General features: G+C 50.8%; 1 protein-coding gene across 6 annotated transcripts in view; it reads right to left on the bottom strand.

Annotated features, from left to right (window-relative positions):
* The window catches only part of PTPRU (protein tyrosine phosphatase receptor type U), a 78,887-nt gene that overhangs the window by 9,584 nt on the left and 47,925 nt on the right, over positions 1–21,378 (bottom strand). For 4 of the 6 annotated variants that reach the window (XM_036349337.1, XM_036349336.1, XM_036349340.1 and 1 more), the window contains 9 exons: positions 20,034–20,191; positions 10,176–10,366; positions 9,159–9,234; positions 8,606–8,682; positions 6,842–6,859; positions 2,353–2,389; positions 1,626–1,723; positions 1,427–1,543; positions 548–702 (listed from right to left, as the gene is read on the bottom strand). In XM_036349337.1, coding sequence (XP_036205230.1) covers positions 548–702; positions 1,427–1,543; positions 1,626–1,723; positions 2,353–2,389; positions 6,842–6,859; positions 8,606–8,682; positions 9,159–9,234; positions 10,176–10,366; positions 20,034–20,191 — 927 coding nt within the window. The remainder of the gene's footprint in view (positions 1–547; positions 703–1,426; positions 1,544–1,625; positions 1,724–2,352; positions 2,390–6,841; positions 6,860–8,605; positions 8,683–9,158; positions 9,235–10,175; positions 10,367–20,033; positions 20,192–21,378) is intronic. The other 2 variants (XM_036349338.1, XM_036349341.1) reach the window with 1 other exon arrangement.

Here is a 21,378-nt window from a genome sequence, read left to right as displayed (position 1 = left end):
GTGGGGGGGGGGGGGGGAATAGTTGGGGGAGGAACAGGACGGGGCACTGGGCCTCCACGTAAGAGGAAGAAGGGAGATGAGCAGAGGAGGAAGCAGAGCAGAGAGAGAAAGGGCAATTGGGGGTCACGGGACCCAACCAAGGAGAAGTCAGGAGAGCTGCAGGAGGTGAGAAGGCCGAGGGTGAGGAAAGTCGCCTGGGCTTGGAGAAAAGAAGAGAAGACCAAGTCCTTGCCGGCACCTGGGCCACACCTAGCCTGCAGGCGTAGGTGACACTTGCTGAACGGAAACAAACAGAACTTGACCCTGCCTGGTGCCGCCAAGTTCAACGCCTCTAGGTCTCTGGTGTCTCCTGTGTCTGGGCCAAGGGCCTCCCCAGGTTCTGGGAAGGACATGAGGGTGCCAACCTTAGAGCCAAAGTTCAAAGGGCCCTTGGGGGTCATTCTCTCCTCTCCTCTATCTCCCGTTAGAATGAACGCCCAGCATCCTGTAAGGACCTTGAACCAAGCCCTCTCCCGGCCTCTCTTCTCCTGGACCCCCAGCGCCCCACCTGCAGTGGATGACGATGGGCCCAGCGTCAGGCGGGGTGGAGGCCTTCACGCGCCGGATGAAGGCCAGCAGCCCCGTGGCGTGGTAGGGGACGCCGTGCTCCGGCCACGCTGTGAAGTGGAACTGGCGGACCTCGTGCCGGGCAGAGTAGCCTCTCTGGGGAGACAACAGTAACTGCAGTTAGTCACCCCGGGCATCTATTAGACGCCTGCTGTGTGCCAGGATCTCAATCAGTCCCAATAATAAACTTAGGAGCGGGTGCTAAGGCTCCTTGTACAAGCGAGAAAACTAGGGCCCGTGGAGGAGAAAGCCCTTGCCCCAGGTTAGCTACCCAGGACTTGGGCGGGTCTGCCTGATGCCTGCCCCTGCGCCAGTGAACACCTACCTCTCACACCAGATGGCTGCTCTGACGCTCGGCTCTCAGTCTAAGACGAAGACCAGAGGGGCTTACAGAGGATCAAATGGGATCATGTATGGGAGGATTTGTCCACTGGCCTTGTGGCCTCTCATGAGTGATGTCACCACCCTGAGCCTCACTTTTCCTTGTCTGTAAAATGGGGCTAATGGGAAATGCCTAATCCTAGAGCTTTCGGGGCTGAAACAGCATGTGTGACACTCTCAGCAGTGTCCCGCACACAGTAAGACCAACAACCAGCAACTATCGCAGCATCTTCAGTACCTCGACTTCCTTTTGAAGTCGCCAGCAAAGACAGCTTCTCGCCCTATCACGGTGCTCCCAGCAAGGTACCAGGCAGCTGCCTAGTGGGAGGGCAGCAATGCCCTCCTTCCCCCTCCTGCTCCTGGGCTGGGGGAGGTGGGGAGGTGGGCTCTGCCCCACCCCATCAGGCACCCCCCAGTCACCAGGTGACAGGAGACTCACCCGCTCCAGGGCAAAGGTGCGCACAACGTATTCTGCTAGCGTCTCCGTCTTCACCAGCGTGATCTTGATGTCCCCGTACATGTCCGAGTCTTCCGGCCAGTAGCGCGAGCACTTCACCTAGAGTCCCCACAGGGCAGGCTCAGCGGGCTCTTCGCTGCCCCCTCGGCCTGCCATGCCCCTCGCCCCACAGCCCGCTTACCCTGCCCACTTCCACCAGCTTGGTGATCATGACGATGCTCGAACAGTGCTCCTGCCACACCAAGCGCCAGAAGTCGTAGACCATCTCGGGCTTCGGCCCTGGAGGCACAGAGGGTGCTTGTCCCTGAGGCAAGGTCTCCGTCCAGGGCCAGCACCCCCACCGCCGGCATCAGCATTCCCGGCCAGGAGGCTCCTGAGTCCCAAGGGGGGCTTCATGCACACACCACCCACACCCCCACTAACTGCCAGCTCAGGCCTGGAGGGCCCTGGGGACGGGGAGAACCAGGGAGGGCCTGGCTGGGGACCTGGGTCATCTTGAGAGGAACCCAGTAGGCAGAGCTGGAGGGCCATGGCCCAAGTCTCCAGAAAGGATGGACAAATGCACAGTTGGAAGGAAAAGACACAGCCAGAGGGACCCAGGTGGCCCCCAGACTGGGGCACAACCCACAGCTCGGAGGACTGAGCCTGGCTAGCCCCTTTGCATGCACCGCCTTGGGGACAGACAGATGGACAGGGAGCTACAGATGGACTGGGCACATCAGGGAGACACAAGCACAGGCAGGTACAAACTAACAGCCAGATTCCAGAAGATACAGCCAGGTTGGGGCTCAGACAGACAGAAACAGCAGAGAGACAGAGTCAAGCAGCTCGGTAGGGAAGACAGGAAGGTGGCTGAGGGCGTTCGGCACACGGGGGCATGGGGGCACACGGGCAGACGTGCCAGGTACCTTGAGTGGCTATGAAGTGGTTTGACCTGTGATAACCCTGGAACGAAGAAGAGGGAGCAGTGAGACCTCAGGGTCTCCTCCGCCCTTCTCCCCAGAATAAGCACACCCCACCCCCAGCACTACCCCTCCCTTTCCCCAGGACTTCCTGTCCCACCAGTCCCCAAGCAAGAAGGGAAAAGCAGCTGGGACACCAGTGTCTTGGGTCTAGATCATCGGTTCTCAACCTGTGGGTCGCGACCCCTTTGACGGTTGAACGACCCTTTCACAGGGGTCGCCTAAGACCATCCTGCATATCAGATATTTACATCACGGTTCATAACAGTAGCAGCATTACAGTTATGAAGTAGCAACGAAAATAATTTTATGGTTGGGTCACAACATGAGCAACTGTATTTAAAGGGCCAGAAGGTTGAGAACCACTGGTCTAGACCCATCTTTGCTGTGTGACCCCAGGGAGGACACACTCCTTTTATGGGCCTAGAGGGTCTCCCCATCCATAAATTGGGAACAGGTATCCACAATCTGCTGGCAACCCAGCTGTTGTTTGGAGAAAAATAAAATCCAGGGTGATCCTGCCCTGTCCCCAAAGCCCCAGAGACCCAGGGCTGGGTCTTGTCAGCGATCCCAGCCCACGCGAGGCGACCAGAAGGGACAGCGCCCCGTCTACTTCAGTCACCCAGAGTCTGGGGGCCCAGAGGAAGGATTCAGGTTGGGAGCAAATGAACACGGGTTACTCATGGTTCTTAGATAAATATTTTTTAAATCCTTAAAAATCAGTAATAAATTTTGAGACCCTATTAAGGCCACCTACTGTGCTAAGCACTTTACCTGAATTATCTCCCACTAGAAATGCCAAAAGCTACTTCATCCTCCATGCCCAGGGCCCTCAGGCAGAGAAGAGGCACTGGCCAGACCCCACCCCTGCCTCACCCCTGCCCCAGGGCCACAGCTGCCCAGGAGGTCCTGCCCAAACAAGATACCCAGGGTATCACAAAGGTACGGGATTACATATAAGAAGTCCTGCAGGGCTGGAGCAAGAGAAAACCACCAAGGTCAGCCACTTGTCTCAAGTTCATGCCCTCCCTGAACTCCTCCACCCCAGGCCCAAGGAGCCCTGGAGCCAGACCACCAGGGTTCAAACCCCAGCTCTGTGGAGCTCTTGCTAACTTGTGTGCCCTTAGGCAAATCGCTTCGCCTCTCTACGCCTCGATGTTCACATCTATACAACGGGAAAGACTCCAGTATCTACTGTACTGCCTTGGGCTGTTGTGAAGAGTGAAGTAACATATGTCAGGGTTTGGCACCAAGGCAAGCACAGTGTCAGCACTTAATCAACATAACTATCATTATTACAACTACTTCAAAGGTCCAAGAGTATCTTATCTTTCAAGATCCAAATAGTGTGGATGTCAAGAATTTCTGGGGCAGAAGGTGGTTTATGGTGAGGTTAAGAATCTTATCCTTGGAGTCAAGTTGACCCAGTTCTTGTCACAGCTCTGCCAAGTAGTAGCTATGTGACTCTAGAGCAGTGGTTCTCAACCTTCCTAATGCCGCGACCCTTTCATACAGTTCCGCATGTTGTGGTGACCCCCAATTTCATTGTTACAAATTGAACATAATTAAAGCGTAGTTATGAATCACAAAACAATATGTAATTATATATGTGTTTTCCGATGGTCTTAGGCGACCCCTGTGAAAGGGTCGTTCCACCCCCAAAGGGGTCGCGACCCACAGGTTGAGAACCGCTGCTCTATAGACCGCAGGGCACTTCTCAGCCTCTCGTGTGCACCTGGGGGTCCAGTTAAAGGCGGGTTCTGCTGCAGAAGGTCTGGGGTGGGGCCCGGAACTATGCATTTCCAACCACCTCCCCGGTGGTGCTGATGCTGGGCCTCAAAACACTTTGCGTAGCCAGACTCTCAGCCTCTCTAAGCTCGGTTCTCGGCATAATAGGAGACGTGCACCTCAGAGCCCACAACACAAAGACACCAATAATGAAAAGCCGCCCAGACCCACTCAGCCCTCAGTACCGGGCTCCTCCCGGTCTAGCCCAGTGCCCTTCTGCTGTCTCCCGAGCCATTGCCTCTGCTCTGCGTCCTCAGCAGAGCTGCTGGGCAGCTGGGGTTAGAGGGGAGGGCCCAGCAAGGGTGCACCAGTGCTGCCCCCTCCCCAGTGCCGGTCAAGCTGGGAACAGGCTACTCCACCTAAAATAAAACCCACTTGCCTGAGAGCCCACATGGGAGCCAGAGCCTCTTCAGATCCATCCGTGTCTCTCTCTCTCTCTCTCTCTCTCTCTCTCTCTCTCTCTCTCTCTCTCTCTCTCTCTGCAGGGCCCAGCACCCGCCCACATGCTAGTCAGCAAGTGCAAGTTTTTAAACAGATAACCCTCAATATATGCACATTACCTTTTTAATTGTGTACATGCATTATTGCATAATTATATTACATAGAGGACAGTGAAGTAGAAAGTTTAAAACAATCAGATTTAAAGGAAGAGAAGGGATCCGTCTTGAGCAAACCCACTTCAGAGACCAGCATGGGAGAGAGAGCTCTGGGCCTCACACTCCAGGGCATCAGCGTGTCCTAGGAGCCTGACCCCGCCCCCACCCCTCCCTGCAGCCTCCAAGGGGGTGGAACTGGGAGACCGACCACTGGCATCATGGGTGAGACCCCCAGGGTTCCTGATGCTCCCCAAAGGGGAAGAACCACAGTCCAGTGTGAGGATTGAGGGCTCAGGCTGGGGTGGAGGCCCGGCTCCATGCAGTTGCAAACAAGTCACCTAACTTTTCTAAGTCTCGATTTTCTCATCTGCCAAACGTGGTCCCCCAGCTTGCAGAATGCGGTGAGGATGAGGTGCTAGCACAGCACAGCAGCACTCATGTTGACTGCTGTGTGAAGCCTTTAAGCCAAGCTTCTGAGGGTGTTTCTTAAGGGTCTGACAACAAAGAGCCAAGAGAGTGGGGCTGTGTGTTGTGTGGAAACAGGGCATACAGAAGTATAGCCACCTATATTCATCACCTCTTAATGGAGGCGCGAGGGCCGAGTGCAGCCACTGCACTTCGTGGGTCTAATGCCCCATTTAAATTTGGGGAACCTCACAGAATAAGCACTCCCAATGTAAGGGGGTGTCTGGGAGCACATCTGCAGTAACTGGTCACCTCCAGCAGATGTGACTGCAGGGAACTTTCACTTTACGTGAGGCGTCTCCGTGTTGTCTGATAATGAGCCATATTTTTGCAATCATAAAGAAAAATCAAGAAAAATATTTTTTAAAGAAATGAGGAAATTAAAATAGAAAAGGTACCCACAAAATAGCAAGCAATCCCATTAGGCATCAAATATTATGAAAATAATCTATACCAATAAAAGGGTAATATGCTAATTAGACCAGGAGACCTTCTGGGAGATCTTCTGGACATCCTTCCAGACAAAACCATGGTGATGGGGCCAAAGCAGAGGTGGTTAGGAGCGATTAGGCCAGGAGGGGAAGGCAGTTGGGGGTAATCAGGCCAGCGGGGGGGTGGGGGGGGAGCAGTTGGGGGCGAGCAGGCTGGCAAGGGGGGCAGTTGGGGTTGAGCAGGCCGGCAGGGGGGGGCAGTTGGGGGCAAGAAGGCCAGTGGGGGGGAGCAGTTGGGGGGGAGCAGGCCAGCAAGCAGAGTGGTTAGGGGCAATCAGGCAGGCAGGTGAGCGATTAGGAGCCAGCAGTCCCGATTGTGAGAGGGATGTCCGACTGCCAGTTTAGGCCCGATCTCACAGGGATCCCAGATTGGAGAGGGTACAGGCCGGGCTGAGGGACACACACCCCCGTGCACGAATTTTGTGCACTGGGCCACTAGTATATCTATAAATCAAATCAGAGGATCACTAGATGAATTTGGGTTTTTTTTATGGTCTTAAAGGCCCAACGATGACACAATGTATTAAAAATAGAATAGCCAAACTGCTCCCCCAAAATAAAACATTCAAATTAGGGCTAAATTGAGGGCAAAGTGGTTGGGGTTGAATTCAAGCAAACTCATCACTAAGGGATTGGAACACCAGGGAAACTAGTTTTAAGGGGACTGACCATGGCTGTCTTGCTTCCTTGAAAAACAATCCTGACCCCGAAGCAGCAGAGACAGGGCCCCCAGGCAGCTCCCCCTGCCCATCCTTCCCAGGGCCCCCGAAGGTGTGGCTAGTGAGAGGACTGGGGCACAGCACGGGCTGGAGGACAAAGATGACAGAAGGTGGTAGCTGGTGCATAACAGGGCCTGCGGGAGCACCCAACCCTGCTGCCCACCGCAGAGCACTGGAGGATGGCAGGGAGATGCTTACAACAGGGACAGTGTCGAGTCGGCAGCCCTGGGCAGCCCCCGGCCAGGCTGCTGAAATGGACGGTTGGTGTGGGGCACACAAGTGAAGGGAAAGAGGACAGAGACCGAGAGAGAATCTGAGATACAGCCGGTCAGACAGACAGGAGGAAGAGGAAACGGGGAAGGGGAGATATACTTACTTCACGGTTTATCCGAATCTTAATGATTCCAGTGAGGGAACAGTACAAAGCAAAAGAGACAGATGTTAGGCCAGAGGCAGATGGAGGTGGACGGAGCACAGAAGTGGCCAGAATGGGCGATGCGAGCAGGGGAGGCAGAGCGGAGGCAGTGGAGGGGAGGGTAGGGGAGGGGGGGCCAGGGAGGGGTAGTGGCGTGTCCCTGCTGGGGCCCAAGAAGAAGCCAATTGGGACCTTGAGGAGATCGAGGAAAGGCCTCAGTCATCAAAGTTGCTTCAGTCTGAGAAGCCAGGCCCCGCCCATATCCCAGCCAGGAGAGAGGATGGGAGGTGGGGGAGAAGGCAAGGCATTCTGGGAAATAGAGCTTAGCTTGCCTGGCCCCCAGGAGGGGGGGAAGAACAGGGAGAAGAAGGTCATCCCCAGAATCCCCAACTACCCCACCTCCCAAATGCACCCCTTCCTCCTCCTACACACCTCAGGCCTTCGCTCACGCTCCTCCCTCCCTGGGGTGTCCTTCCCTCTCCTCTGCAGCCGCCCAAAGCCAGCGAAGCCCTCCTTCCTCCAGGCAGCCGACCAGGGCTGACCGTGGCTGTGTGGCCCTGCCACTAACCTGCTGTGGGACCTGGGAAAGTCCTTCCTCTTTTCTGGCCTGCGCTTTCCCCTCTGATCTGACACTGAACTTGTGTATATAGTTATGTGTCTCCCCAACTAGAACGTACGTGTTCAAGGAGAGCAGGCACCGTGTCTGTCTTGTTCACTACTGCATCCCTGGTGTCCAGCACAATGCCTGGTACATGGTAGGTGCTCAGATTATATCTGCTTAGCGAATCAGTGATTCTCCCCCAAACCTGGCGTGCTACAGGCTGAGGGAGTCTGACCAGTGTCTTGTCTCACCCTCCGCCATATGTGGGAGTAGACTCGTCACCCCTTCTTCACACCCAGGCCAGACCTCCTGGCTGCCTGCCCTGTCTCTGGCCCCTCCTCCCCCCGCTCCCCCCCGGCCCCCCGCCCACTGGTCAGCCAGACCCAGGTGCTGCAGTGATGGCAGGAGGGCCTCACAGTTCGCAGCCAAGGCTTTGGAGACACAGGCTGAGATCTGAGTCCCTTCTTGACGGAGGCACTAGCTGTATGACCCAGGAGAGGGAGCCTCACCTCTCTGAGCCCCCGAGTCCTCACCTATAAAGGGAGGTCATGACGCTAACTACGTCCCAGGGTGGTTGCAGGGATTATGTAAAATTAAATATTTGGTATAAAGTGCTTAGCACAGTGCTTGGCATACCGGACGTGCTGAATAAATATGAATTCTTATCCTTAGGTACCATTCTGATCACGGTCAAAACGTTTAACAGCTCCCTGGTACCCCTGAGGAAAAGCCCCAATTCCTTCACCTGTCATTTGAGGCCTTCACACTCCAGCCCCTGCCTACCTTCAGCCTCACTGTGTGTCATGACAATCCCAGCTCCAAGCCCCTTGGCCCCTCACCGAGAGCGGATCCTTCCTCGCGGCTGGGCCTCGCTGTCTACCCTCCTCCCTTTATTCTGCATCTCTGAGGCCGCCAAGCCCCGAAGTCTGCAGGAGGCCTTCCTGATGACTGCGCCCACTCTGTCCCCCTGCTGAGCTCCCTGGCACTGATGCAGGAGACAGGGGCGCTCAGAACCCAGCCATTTGGATCCCCACGTATCCCCTGACAGGTTCTGCCCCACGGGGACAGGGAGCCTGGAGTGAGCAGGGCCAGGTCAGCAGAGATGGCAGGGGAGAGGCACTCACGTCTATATAGTTGGCGTTAATGTAGTCGGCATCCGGGTCTCCCAACATCGGGTGGAGCTTCACTCGGTGCCGATCATCTGGAAGCAGAGAGCAGGGGCAATGGGGTGGGCAGGGGCTGAGCTGGGGAGCCAGAGCAGGTGCTAAGAGGAAAGGCTTCCTGGAAGCCAGATGTGGGGCAGAGGCAAGGCAGCCAGGAAACTGACCAATAGGTCTGTAGACCACGAGGGACAGGACAGGCCATTGGTTAGTGTCTGGGCTACAGCATCATGAAGGCCAGAGGTTGTATGCTACACAGATAAGTATTAGCTCTGTGACCTTGGGCAAGGACCTTAACGTCCCACACCTCAGTTTCCTTACCTGTAAAGTGGGGTTACAATATGTCCCACGTGACAGAGTTATTGAGAAGAATAAGTGAGGTAATGGGTGTAACGCTCAGCACACGGCTGTGCACATGGTAGACACTCAATACATGGCTCCCTCTGGCTGTCCTCCCCTTCCTACCCCCCCCCACCCACCCACTGCCCCAGACCCCAGGCCCCTCCCCAGCACTCACAGGCAGGCAAGGGCTCCTGTCGGCTGCCCTTGACCTTGTCTTTCTTCTTTGTGGCATCCCAGCCTTCAAAGAAGCTCTGCCAGAAGGGAAAGTGGAAGTCAGTGGGGAGAGAAGCCCTCCACTCCTAAGAACCCTATCCTCTCAGCAGGATGCTGGTGGGACCATGATAAGGGCCAGGTTCGTGGTTAAACTTGGAGCCTAAGATAAAGTCACTGTAAATCCCTTTATCAGCTTGGTTCAAAACCAAGCAGCGGTGGGGGAGGAGAGAGTGAGAAAAGGGGGAAAAACGAGAATTCAGAGACATTTTAAGATAAGAATCAGGTTTAGGTTAAATCCAGGTTTGAGTTGGGAAATGAGGTAAAAGTAAGGGTCAAATTAAGATTAGGAAAAGGGTGGTGTCAGAGTCTAGAGCAGTGGTTCTCAACCTTCCTAATGCCGCGACCCTTTCATACAGTTGCTCATGTTGTGGTGACCCCCAATTTCATTGTTACAAATTGAACATAATTAAAGCATAGGGATTAATCACAAAAACAATATGTAATTATATATGTGTTTTCCGATGGTCTTAGGCGACTCCTGTGAAAGGGTCGTTCGACCCCCAAAGGGGTCGCGACCCATAGGTTGAGAACCACTGGTCTAGAGAGAGGGAGGATGGGATTCAAGCTAGAGTTAAATGGAGCTTAGGATGACAGTCAGGGTCAGAGTCAGACTGGGGGTTTGAGGTCAGGGTCAGTGTTGGTGGTCAAGATCCTGTTAGGAATAGGATGAGGAGCTTGATCAGAATGGAAATGAAGGTAAGATTCAAGGTCAGATTTCAAGTCAGGGTTAGGAGACAAGTGAGAAATCAGATTAAGTCTGAGGTTAGGATCAGGGTCAAGTAAAAGAAATTAAATTAAGTTGGGGACCGTCAGAGCAAGAGTCCCTTGGGAGGGGGCTGAGGGTCGGCAAGGGCAGGGTGCACAGGGAGGAACAGGCGAGGCCCTGGTGAGGGGCCCTGGCTGGCCTGGGGCCCTGCACCTCGTACTCCTGCTTGAAGCCATAGCCCTCGGCCGTCTTCATCTGGTTGATGTGCTGCAGGAGGTCGGCCACACGCACCGCAGGATGCAGCTGCCCCGTGTGATACGGGGAGCCCTTCCGGCCACACGGACGCCGCGGTGAGCCCCCCAGAAGGCTGCTGGCCTCAGTGACCCCATTGCCGCGCTGGTCCCCTGCAGTTGGAGAAAGGGAAAGGGGTTCCTGACACACACAGGCCCAGCCTGGGGAGCCCCTGAGGGACTACAGGAGCCAGGGAAGGAGGGAGTATGGGCAACGTGGAGGATGGCTGGGTGGTTCACGGGAGCCAAGCGGCCTCGCTGGACCCTCCCATGTGACCTTGGGCAAGTGCCTTCCCTACTGCATCTGGGTTTTCCCATCTGTAAAATGAGCAGGTCAGATCATGTAACCTCTGAGGGCCCTCCTGGCCCGGCCCTGCCTGCTGTGATCCTGTGGTCCCCTCACCGCATCCCTCTGCTCCCTCCCAGGACCAGACCTCTGTGACTTCTCCATCTCCCTGAAGGGGACAGCACTCAGCAGAGCCTGTGACAGCCCCGTCCTTCCTCGCTCTTTCAGGGAACAATCTGGAACTCTGGCAACTCCCAGCAATTACCCCCATTCAAAGACAAGCAAATCCCAAAACTCAAAGATAAGCAAATCCCAAAATTAGCGGCTGAGGCCACCCCCTCTGCAGATTAACGCAAGGCACCTGAATAGAGACATTTTCCCTGTGCAAGCATTTCCATTGTCAGTCTGTGCAGCAGCCTCAGCCAATCAGGGAACGGGTGGGGAGGTTCACAGTGCCCCCCAATAAAATTGTACCCTCCCCCCTGACCAACCCACTCCCTGGTTCTTCCGGTCCGTCCCTCCAAGGATGTCCCACCTGGTCCCTGAGATCAGGTCCTGGGATTGAGAAAACAGCCCACTCAGTCCTCCCACCTTCACACACTCACTCCCGCACACTTATTTAACACTCCTTCCCCTCTTGTCCTGGGTAAGGGGTGGGGGACTCTAGGCCAGCCCCCCGAATTTCTCACAGCTACTCTCTGCCCAGGTCTGAGCTGGCAGGGGAGAGTGGGGAACTGCCAGTGGGGCCTGCATGCCAGCCCCCACCCTTCCTTCTGCCTTCACACATGCTGTTCCCTCTGCTTCCAACACCCTTCCCCTCCTGTTTTTGCCTGGTGAACTCACACTCATCCTTCAGATCTCAGCCAAGTGGTGCCTGGCCTCTAATTCCTACTCACGACTCACTGATAGAATGAATGAATGAGCACCAGGCACACCCTACACACCCCGACTGCCGGGAGCCGGTCCATGCTTGCTGTTTCAAGGGACCTGGCATATATGGCATACTGTTCTTAATATGTTTGCTCACCTTCTTGGCACTATGTGTTTTAACCAAGGTCTCTGAGAAAGGTTGTTTCCCCAGGTAGGGATTTTCCCCTGAAGTTAGGGAGGGAATAAAACCTCTTAACTAAGTGCCAGGTGGGTAATTAATCACTTTAACTACGAACAATCATGCTTAAGCTACATAATCTTTACTCCCTGGAATGGAGATAAGAAACGCCCTAACCTTTGAAATAGAGATTGATAGGATTGGAATCAACTGGTATAAATACAGATGTAAGAAGACAGAACCAAGAGAGACAGAACCTAGGCACAGAACCTACACAAAACGTTCTGTAGAGACAGAAGAACTTCGCTGGAGAGAACATGGCAAAAGTTCCTGGATAGAAACTGGCCTCAGAACCTAGAGACAGAACCTAGCAAGAGAACATGGACACAGACCCTGGCAGGAGATCCTAAGCAGAACTTCGCTGGAGATCCAGACCAGAACTTGGCTGGAGATCCTGGCTAGAGATCCTGGCTAGGCTGCTGATCAACTGAACACTGTCTCCGTGTTCTTCCTTCTTCGCCGACTCCATCCACACCTTTGGGGACCCCTGGACCTGCTGGGGTTGGACCCCGGCACCCGACTTCCTCAAACTCCAGCCCCTGTCCCTTCAAATCAGAAGACTGCCGGGCCCTGCTTGGGCCCCCCTTTCTGTGCTGGGTTTGAAAACTGGCTTTAGGGGCTCCAAGCAGAAAGGCAATTGCCACGGCAGGGCTTATACGTTTCTCTTCTCTCAAGAATCAAAGTCCTGAGCTGCTGCTATTCAATGTCCGAAAACAATTGCTTCACATCTTTTGTCCAGATTTCTAGTTGCTTACAGCCGGAGAGCAAGTCGAGTGCCTGTTACGCCATCGTGGCCAGATGCCCAAACCCTTAATTTTACAGATGAGGAAACTGAAGTCCAAAGATGAGAGACTTGCCTAATGCAGCCGTTGCCCAAGTGTGTTCCAGAAAATACTAGTCATGTCACATGACTAAGTGGTATTCCATTAAAAAGAGGAGGAGGCCGAAACCGGTTTGGCTCAATGATAGAGCATCGGCCTGCGGACTGAAAGGTCCCGGGTTCGATTCCGGTCAAGGGCATGTACCTGGGTTGCGGGCACATCCCCAGTGGGAGGTGTGCAGGAGGCAGCTGATCGATGTTTCTCTCTCATCGATGTTTCTAACTCTCTATCTCTCTCCCTTCCTCTCTGTAAAAAATCAATAAAATATATATAAAAAAAAAAAGAGGAGGAGGAGGACAAAGAGGGGTTCTACGTTTTAAGGAAACCTTTGAAATTCTGGTTTAAAAATAATAAGCAGGTTTTTTTCCTGTAAGACCTGTTTAGGGCTTCCAACATGGTCGTGTGCATTTTAAATCTCCAAGAGAGGGGCGGATACAGCAATGTTTCACCCCCGGCCTGCACCGTGAGAGCTTTTTTGTTTCATGAAACGCCCTCAGGGAACACAGTGTAATGTGGCGATTAAGAGACGGGCTCTGGAGTCAGGCCGCAGATCAAACCCCAGCTCTGCCGGTGACCTTGGGGATGTCACTCTCTCCGAATTGTCACTTTCACGAGTCAAATGAAAAAACAAAGACCTGTTACTCTCCAACCTGAGGATGTAAATATTAAATAAGAGAATGTGCGAGAAGCACGCAGCCCCGTGCCGGGCACATGATGAGCGCCTGCAGATGGCAGCTATTGACTTAGGAGTAGTTTCCAGAAAAGGGAGGAACCCTTGAGTCTCAGAGAGCCGCGGCAGCTGGCTGACAAGAGGAGGCCTTCCTGCCTTAGTCCCTCTCCACTGTAGGATCTCGGTCCAGGACCTGACAATTCTAAACTGCACTACAGCAAACACACAAGTGCAAAGCTTTCCAAACAAAGGATTTCTGCTGGTTCGAAGAACTCCAAGATGGGAGGGGGGCGGGGAGGGGGGAGGATTCCTAGTGCTCTTTGCGGAAACCATGCCGACAGCTCTATGGAGGGCTCTCCCGGTAGCGAAGAGGGTAAAGGAGGTGATGGGGAATCCAGCAGCTCATCCCAGAGACCCTGAAAGTTGGGCAGCCTGACGCAGCCTCACAAGGAGGCACAGATCACGAGTGCTGAATGGCCAGGCCCAGAGGCTCTGAGGGTTCTCATAGGCAGGATTTCAGAGACAACAGGGACACATCCCAACACCTTGGGAACATTCACAGCCCGCCTGCCACCATTTGCTCAGCACGAGAAGTCCCGATTTTAACATGTGCACACTGAGCATGCATCCAAATCAACATGGCTTTCTGTTCTAAACCCCCCAGATCTGGCCTACACTGTTTGGGAAAGAAAAGAAAGTGGAGGCTAGAGCAGGGTGGGGCCTGGAGAAATAGAGAGAAGACGCTGAGGCTCAGCTCCGGCCTCCAGAAAGTTCCTTGAGTTCCCCTGCTGTCACCTCTTCACCCAGGTCCTGCATCCCACCTTCAGTGCCCACTCCCTCCTCACCATCAGTCAAATCTTACCCATCTCAGCCGAAAACCTGGCCACCCCTGCCCAAAGGTGTATCTTCTCAAAACCCTGGCAGCACTAGCAGTCCCCATCACCCACCTGGCGATTAGCCTGGCGCTGACTTCCCTGGCTCGGCCTTGTCTCCCCAGCCCGTCAGTGAGTTCCTTGGGAGCAGAGCCCGGGTTTCCTGCCTCTGGGTCTCTCAACAGGACACAGCAGCAAGATGTGCGCCCCCATCACCCTCCCCTCCCACTCTCCCCAACACCCACTGGAGTTTTCAGTCTGATCAGACTTCTCCTTGCTTTCCATAAAGATTATATGCCCACCCCCGTGCATTTGCACTTGCTGTTCCTCATCCACGAACGCCCTTTCTTTCCCATCTCTGCCTGTCCAAATCATACCCATTGCTCAAGGCCTAGCAGGATACAGTAGAAACAGAAGTTTGCAACTCAGAAAGACCTGCATTTAAATCCTGGCTATGCCACTTCCTGGCTCTTTGACCTGGACAAGTAACTTTGCCTCTTTGAGCTTCTGTTTCCTTGTTTGTAACATGAAGCGTTGATAACAGCTACCACGCACTGCGGTGAAAATTTGAGGGAGACCACAAAGAGAACATGATGAGAGACTACATGTCAATGAATTTGAAAACTTGAATGAAATGGACAAACTCTTAGAAAAAAATTAACTTACTAAAAGTGGCTCAAGAAAGAAATAGAGAGCTTCAATAATCCTTTACTCCTTTAAATTCGTTGAATTAAAAGTTTAAATTTTTCATAGAGAAAAGAACAGAAAGAGATTGTTTTACAGATGAATTCCATCAGACTTTCAAGGAGACATTTATTCCGATCTTCCATGATAAGGCAAAAAGAAAAGAAACTTCAATGCATTTTATAAGACTAACAGAATTTTGATGTCAGAAACCAAACAAAGATAGCACAATCCCACTCAGAAAATACAGCTTTAAAAACTTGAACGATATAATAATTATACTGAATCCAGCAATACATAAAAAATCTAATGCAACATGGCCAAGTTGAACTTATCTCAGGACTCAAAGGTTACTTTAACACTAGAAAAGCTAAATGTCACTTGCCTCATTAACAAGGTATGGGGGGGAAATATGTCAATAAGGCAGAAAAAAGGATTTGGTAAGTTTAATGCCCATTTAAAATAAAATGTCCTAGCAACCTAAAACTGAAGGAACTTTGTTAATCTGATAAAACGTTTCTACCAAAAACTATAGTCAGTGTCATTCTCAGTGTTTCATGTTAGAAGCACTCCTTTTAAAATCAGGAAAATGTGACAAGAATTCCAGCTATTACTACTTCCATTTAACACAGTACGAGAGTTCCCAACCAGTGCTATTCAGAAAGACAAGAGGGAAAGGAGTGAGAAATAAAGAAGAAACAGAACTGTCAGTATCTGCAGTTCTTATGATTGTACTGAGAAAATCTGGAAGATTCTACAGACAAATTATAATTAATGAGAAATTTTATCAAAAAGTATGCATATGAGATCTAGTTACATACAGAACTCAACTACATCGTCTATACAAGCAACAATTAGACATGTCATATTTTAAAAGTATACCATTTGTACCGGGAAAACTGGGTAGCCACAAACAAAAGAATAAAGTTGGACCCTTATCTAACATCATATACAAAGCTTAAGTCAAAATGGATCCAAGACCTAAATGTGAGACCTAAAGCTTTATTATAAAACTCTGAGAAGAAAATGTAGGGTGGCAATGATTTCTAAAAGGCACAGGCAACAACAAAAAAACAAAAAAATCACACAAAAAAAAGGCAAATTGGACTTCATGAAAATTTTAAATGTTTGTGCACCAAGAGATACTATTCGCAAAATAAAAAGGTAACCCACAGAATGGGAGAAAATATATGCAAATCAGATATCTGAGAAGGAATTAATATCCAGACTATAGAGAGAGAGTGTCTAAAACTCAACAACAACAATAACAACAAAAACCTGATTCAAAATGGGCAAAGGGCTTGAACAGTCATTTCTCCAAAGAAGATGCACAGACAGCACATGCACAACCTTTGACATTAGGGACATGCCAATCAAAACTACGCGATCCCACCCATTCTCCTTAGATGGCATTTATCCAAAAAAAAAAAAAAAGGCAGAAAATACAAGTACTGGCAAGAATGTGGAGAAACTGGAACCCTTGTACACTGTTGGTGGGAATGTAAAATGGTATAGCCGCATGGAAAATATGGCGGTTTCTCAAAAAAAATATTAAACATAGAATTACTTTATGATCCAGCAATTCCATTTCTGGATATAGATTAAAAAAACAAACAAACACACAAACTGAAAGCAGGGTCTCACAGACATCCGTGTTCGTAACAGTATTATTCACAATAGTTTAAATATAGAAGCAACCCAAGTGTCTATTGACAGATAAATGGATTTTTAAAATGTGATTTCTATATACAATGGAATATTATTCAGCCTTTAAAAGGAGGGGGGGCAGATTTTGAAAGATGCTACAAGATGGAGAAACCTTGAGGACATTATGCTAAGTGAAAGAAGCCAGTCACAAAAACACAAACACTTATATGAGATAAAAGAATAGTCAAAATCATAGAGACAGAGGGTAGAATGGTAGCTGCCAGAGGCTGGGAAGAGAGGGGAAGGAGGAGTTATTATTTAAGGAGCACAGAATTTCAGTCTACAAGTGAAGAGAGCTATGAAGGTGGATGGCAGAAACTCTGCACAACACTGTGAATGAATTTAATACACTGCACTGTACACTTAAAAATGGCTAAGATGGTAAATTTCATGTTATGTGTATTTTACCACACATGCACAAAAAAGGTATCATTTGCAATATAAATAAAAAATATAAGGGACCTGGGGGTATACCTAACAAAAATGTATAAGTTTTGTAGAAAGAATAGTTGAAAGACATTCAGGACCTAAATAAATGGGGTGATATCCTATAAAAGTGTCTGGTCATCCGGTCAGCCATTCAACCAGTCAAAGCGTAATATGCTAATGATATGCTAAGGTCACCCAACAGCTTGCTATGATGTGCACTGACCACCAGGGGGCAGACGCTCCAACTGGTAGGTTAGCTTGTTGCCAGGATCTGCTGATCAAGACTGAGCGAGATGGGCCGAACATGCCCTGGAGCCCTCCTGCAGTCCCTCCCCAGCCAGCCAACCTCCTGCATCCCTCCCCAGCCCCGATCATGCACTGGTGGGGTCCCTTGGCCTGGCCTGCACCCTCTCAAAATCTGGGCTGAGGGGCCCCCCTCTCCCCCCCCCCCCGCCCCAAAGGCACAAATTTCGTGCACTGGGCCTCTAGTATATCATATTCATAAATGGAAAGAAAGTTTCATGTCAGTTTCCCCCAAAATTGATCTACATATTCAATACAAATCCATCTAACAAAGTTTTCCAAAGAACTTGAAAAGATAATTATGAAATTTATAAGACAGAGAATGAGCACAAATATAGTAAAGACATCCCTGATGAAGAACAAAGTCAGGAGGGCTTGATGTTTCAGATATCAAGATATAATATTACAGAAGTTAGAAAATGTGGTATTGGCACAGGAATCACCAGATTGGCCAATGAAAGAGAATAGGGAGCCAAAAAACAATCCACATATGTATGGAAATGTGATATATGATAAGGATGACATTGCAAATCAGTAGTGAAAGTATGAACTATAATGCCTGATGCTGGGACAGTTGGTTTTCCTCATAGAAAAAAAATAAAATCTTTAATTCATATTACACACAAAAATCAATCACAAATAGATAAAGCTTTAAATGTGAAATGCAAATTATTAAATGTTTTAGCCTTGGTCGGTTTGGCTCAGTGGATAGAGTGTCAGCCCATGGACTAAAGCAGTGATGGCGAACCTATGACACGCGTGTCAGAGGTGACACGCGAACTCATTTTTTTGGTTGATTTTTCTTTGTTAAATGGCATTTAAATATATAAAATAAATATCAAAAATATAAGTCTTTGTTTTACTATCGTTGCAAATATAAAAAAATTTCTATATGTGACACGGTACCAGAGTTAAGTTAGGGTTTTTCAAAATGCTGACACGCCGAGCTCAAAAGGTTCGCCATCACTGGGCTAAAGGGTCCCAGGTTCGATTCTGGTCAAGGGCACATAGCTCCATTGCAGGCTCGATCCCTAAATCCCTGGGGCACGTGCGGGAGGCAACCAATCCATCTACCTCTCTCACATCGATGTTCCTATCTCTCTGTCTCTCCCCCTCCCTTCCATTCTCTCTAAAAATCAACGGAAAAATATCTTCAAGTGAGGATTAACAACAACGAAAAAAGGTTATAGAGATAGTAAAAAATATTTTATGACCCTACATAAGGAAGAAATCTTTAAGATCTACAAAAAGTAGAACTCTAAAAGATGGATGAACTTGACTAAACTGAAATAAAAAGCTATTCATCCAAAGACACTATAAATAACCTGCGAAGATGACTCACAAATTGAGAGAAGATATTTGCAATTCATAAGTCACAAATGATTATCATCCCAAATATATAAAGAACTTTTAAAAACCACTAAGAAAGCAACAGAAAAAAACCAACAGAAAATTAGGTAAAAGACATGAACAGGCATTTCAGGGACTAAGGAACCTGAATGGCCAGTAATGATGTGAAAATATCTTCAACCTCATTAGTAATCAGCGAAATGCAAATTAAGCCTATAGAGAGTTACCATTTTCTAAGAGCCAGTTTGGCAAAAGTGAAGAAGGCTGGCAAATTCTGATCTTGATGTAAAGCAAAGGAAACTCGCATGCGCTGCTGCTGGGAGCGAACACAGGCAGAGCCCCTTCGGAAAACAATTTGGCGCTGTCTTATCAAGTGGAACAAGCACACACACTCCATAACCCAGCAGTTCTAGCATCTCCTGTGCAGGTGCATCTGCAGATTCATCTCCGAATGTTCACAGCAGCCTCATTTGTAATAACAGGAAGCGGGGAACAAAGCAAATGTCCATGGATGGCAGAATAGGGAAATAAATTGCAGTAGATTCAAACAATGGAAAACTACACATCAGAGAAAATAAATGAACTATAGCGAAACTTCCATCTGGGTCAATGTTAGAAACATGATGGGGAGCTGAAAAATAGAGTGAGTTTATTTTTATAAAGCTCCAAAGCAAGAATAATTCTACAATGCTCTGTCCGGGGATGCTTGCACACTAGGAAAACTACCCCCCAAACGGCAAGAAAGCTATAAACACCAATTTCAGGGGAATAGTTACATGTAAGAGGGAGGTATGGGATAGGGGAGGGGCACCTGTTCACTGGTGTTTGTCGTATTATTATGACTTTAGGATCTTCATAAATATTACATACTTTCTTTTGTACAAATCAGCACGGGACGGAATAAACAGATGTGTGATGAAGTGCGTTATGACAAGCCGCTAACACATACAACTGATTCTCTATACTCTTCTTGCTTGCCAGATGCAGCACGAGTGATGTAAACACATGATCTCATTTAGTCTTCAAGCAGCCCTACCAGCAGAGCAGAGGAGGAAGCAGACATCCAGAGAGGTTAAGCCACTTGCCCAAGATCACACAGCTTCTGGGATCTGAGATGCAAGCCCAGGTCTATCTGACTTCAGAGTAATCCCTCTTCGCCACTGGTCTCCAGCTGCTCACACGGCAGGTGCTCCGTAAGCCAGGGGACTGTTCTGATCCTCTGATCACACACACGCCTGAGTCCCTGAGGCACTTCCCACAATGAACCCAGGCTCTTCATTCCTCCTCCATGAGTCTGTGTCTAAGACCATGTTTCCTAAAGCTCTTCCAGGGCAAAGGTCATGCCTGTGCCTTCTCTGCATTTCCAGGACCAGTGCTGGTACACAGCAGGAGCACAATAGATGCTTCAAGTCTGGTGGGGGATATTACAGAACTTATCTGACGTGGGGAGCCCCAGAGCCACGAGGAAGGGGCCTGGACCCGGGCACTCACCCCGGGGGCTGTAGCCGTGGGCGTCCATGAAGGAGAGGCCCAGCCGCTCATCCTCCTGCAGGGTGCTCTGGTCCGTGAAGCTCCGGTCCACGGCGCTCATCATGTGCGTCTTCTCCTGGCGGTAGTTGACGGTGGCCTTGGTCATGTTCACCGGCTTCCTGCAGAGCGGGGTTGATGGGAGACAGGGGTGCTGAGCTGGGCCGGCCTGTGCCCAGAAGAGGACGAGGAGCCCAGCACTCACGGGCCTTGAAGCCAGGAGCCATTCTAGAAGCATCTCTGGATGCTGAGGGGACTCTGCCTCCATCTTTCACTCAACAGACCCGGAGAGCTGCTGCTTCCCCCCAAAAAAGGACCGAGCAGGGGCCCTGTCCTGGGGACCTTTGCTGAGAGCAAGGGACAGAGCAGCAGTGGGAACCTGCCCCAAGGCCTCAGGAAATGGGAGGAAAAATCACTCTGGGCCCATGTGGGTGACGCGGCAGACGGTCACCCCGCCCCAAACTAGGAAGACGGCTGTCCCCACTCCAGCCCAGCACTCCCATCTCCATCCGCCTTCCCTGCCCTCACCAGACACCTGCCCGGGAGCTCCTTTCTCTCGTGTAAGGGGATGGACCATACCCCTCCTTCCTGGCAGAGGGTCTGACTAGCGCTCAGCCCAAGCTCAGGAGTCCTCCCCTGGGCCCAGAATGGACTCCAACCGGCTGCTCTTACCCCCGAACTCCCAGGATGGGCCCACCACCGGCCACCTAGACTTATAAAGCGACCCACACAGGGTCCACGTTCCCACCACTAACCCCCAGCCCATCCAACTGCTAGAAGCAGCACAGGGGGAAGGCAAGAGGCCCCGCCCCTCCCAGAGGGCAGAGCTTCTGGAGAGGGCCCTGGGCAAGTGCCCCACCCGGTCCAGGCCTCCAGCCAGATGAGGCAGTTTGTGACTCAGGGAAGTTGGAGGAGAGTGGGAGGAAGGGTGCGGAGGCAGGGGACACAATTCCATGAACAAGGGGCCAAGCAACAGGCAATGGGGAAATGACCTGGGACCCACTTGAGACTGAAGAAGAGTGGTGGCCCAATCATAGGGGAGGCTCACGACAAGAGAACTATTCATTTGCTCGGCCCTACAGCATGCAGGATGTGGGGTAGCATTAAGAACGGACTTTCAGGTAATGAAGGTTTGGGGACACTGATTACTGTGGAGATAAAGAGATCAATGAGGGGTCATCCCAGCAGGACAAATTCCAATCAGCCTGTCCTGGCTCAAGAGCTCCCAGGGCAGAGGAAGGACAGGAGGACCTCTGGATGCCTCTTCTGCCAGGATCCCTTCCTGTGCTGAGAAGATGGCTCTGTGTAC

Source organism: Myotis myotis, unplaced genomic scaffold (assembly GCF_014108235.1).
Source record: "Myotis myotis isolate mMyoMyo1 unplaced genomic scaffold, mMyoMyo1.p scaffold_m19_p_2, whole genome shotgun sequence".
Taxonomy (NCBI): Eukaryota; Metazoa; Chordata; class Mammalia; order Chiroptera; family Vespertilionidae; genus Myotis; species Myotis myotis.
The sequence above is the reverse complement of the archived record's forward strand: the minus strand, read 5'-3'. Positions and strand labels throughout refer to the sequence as shown.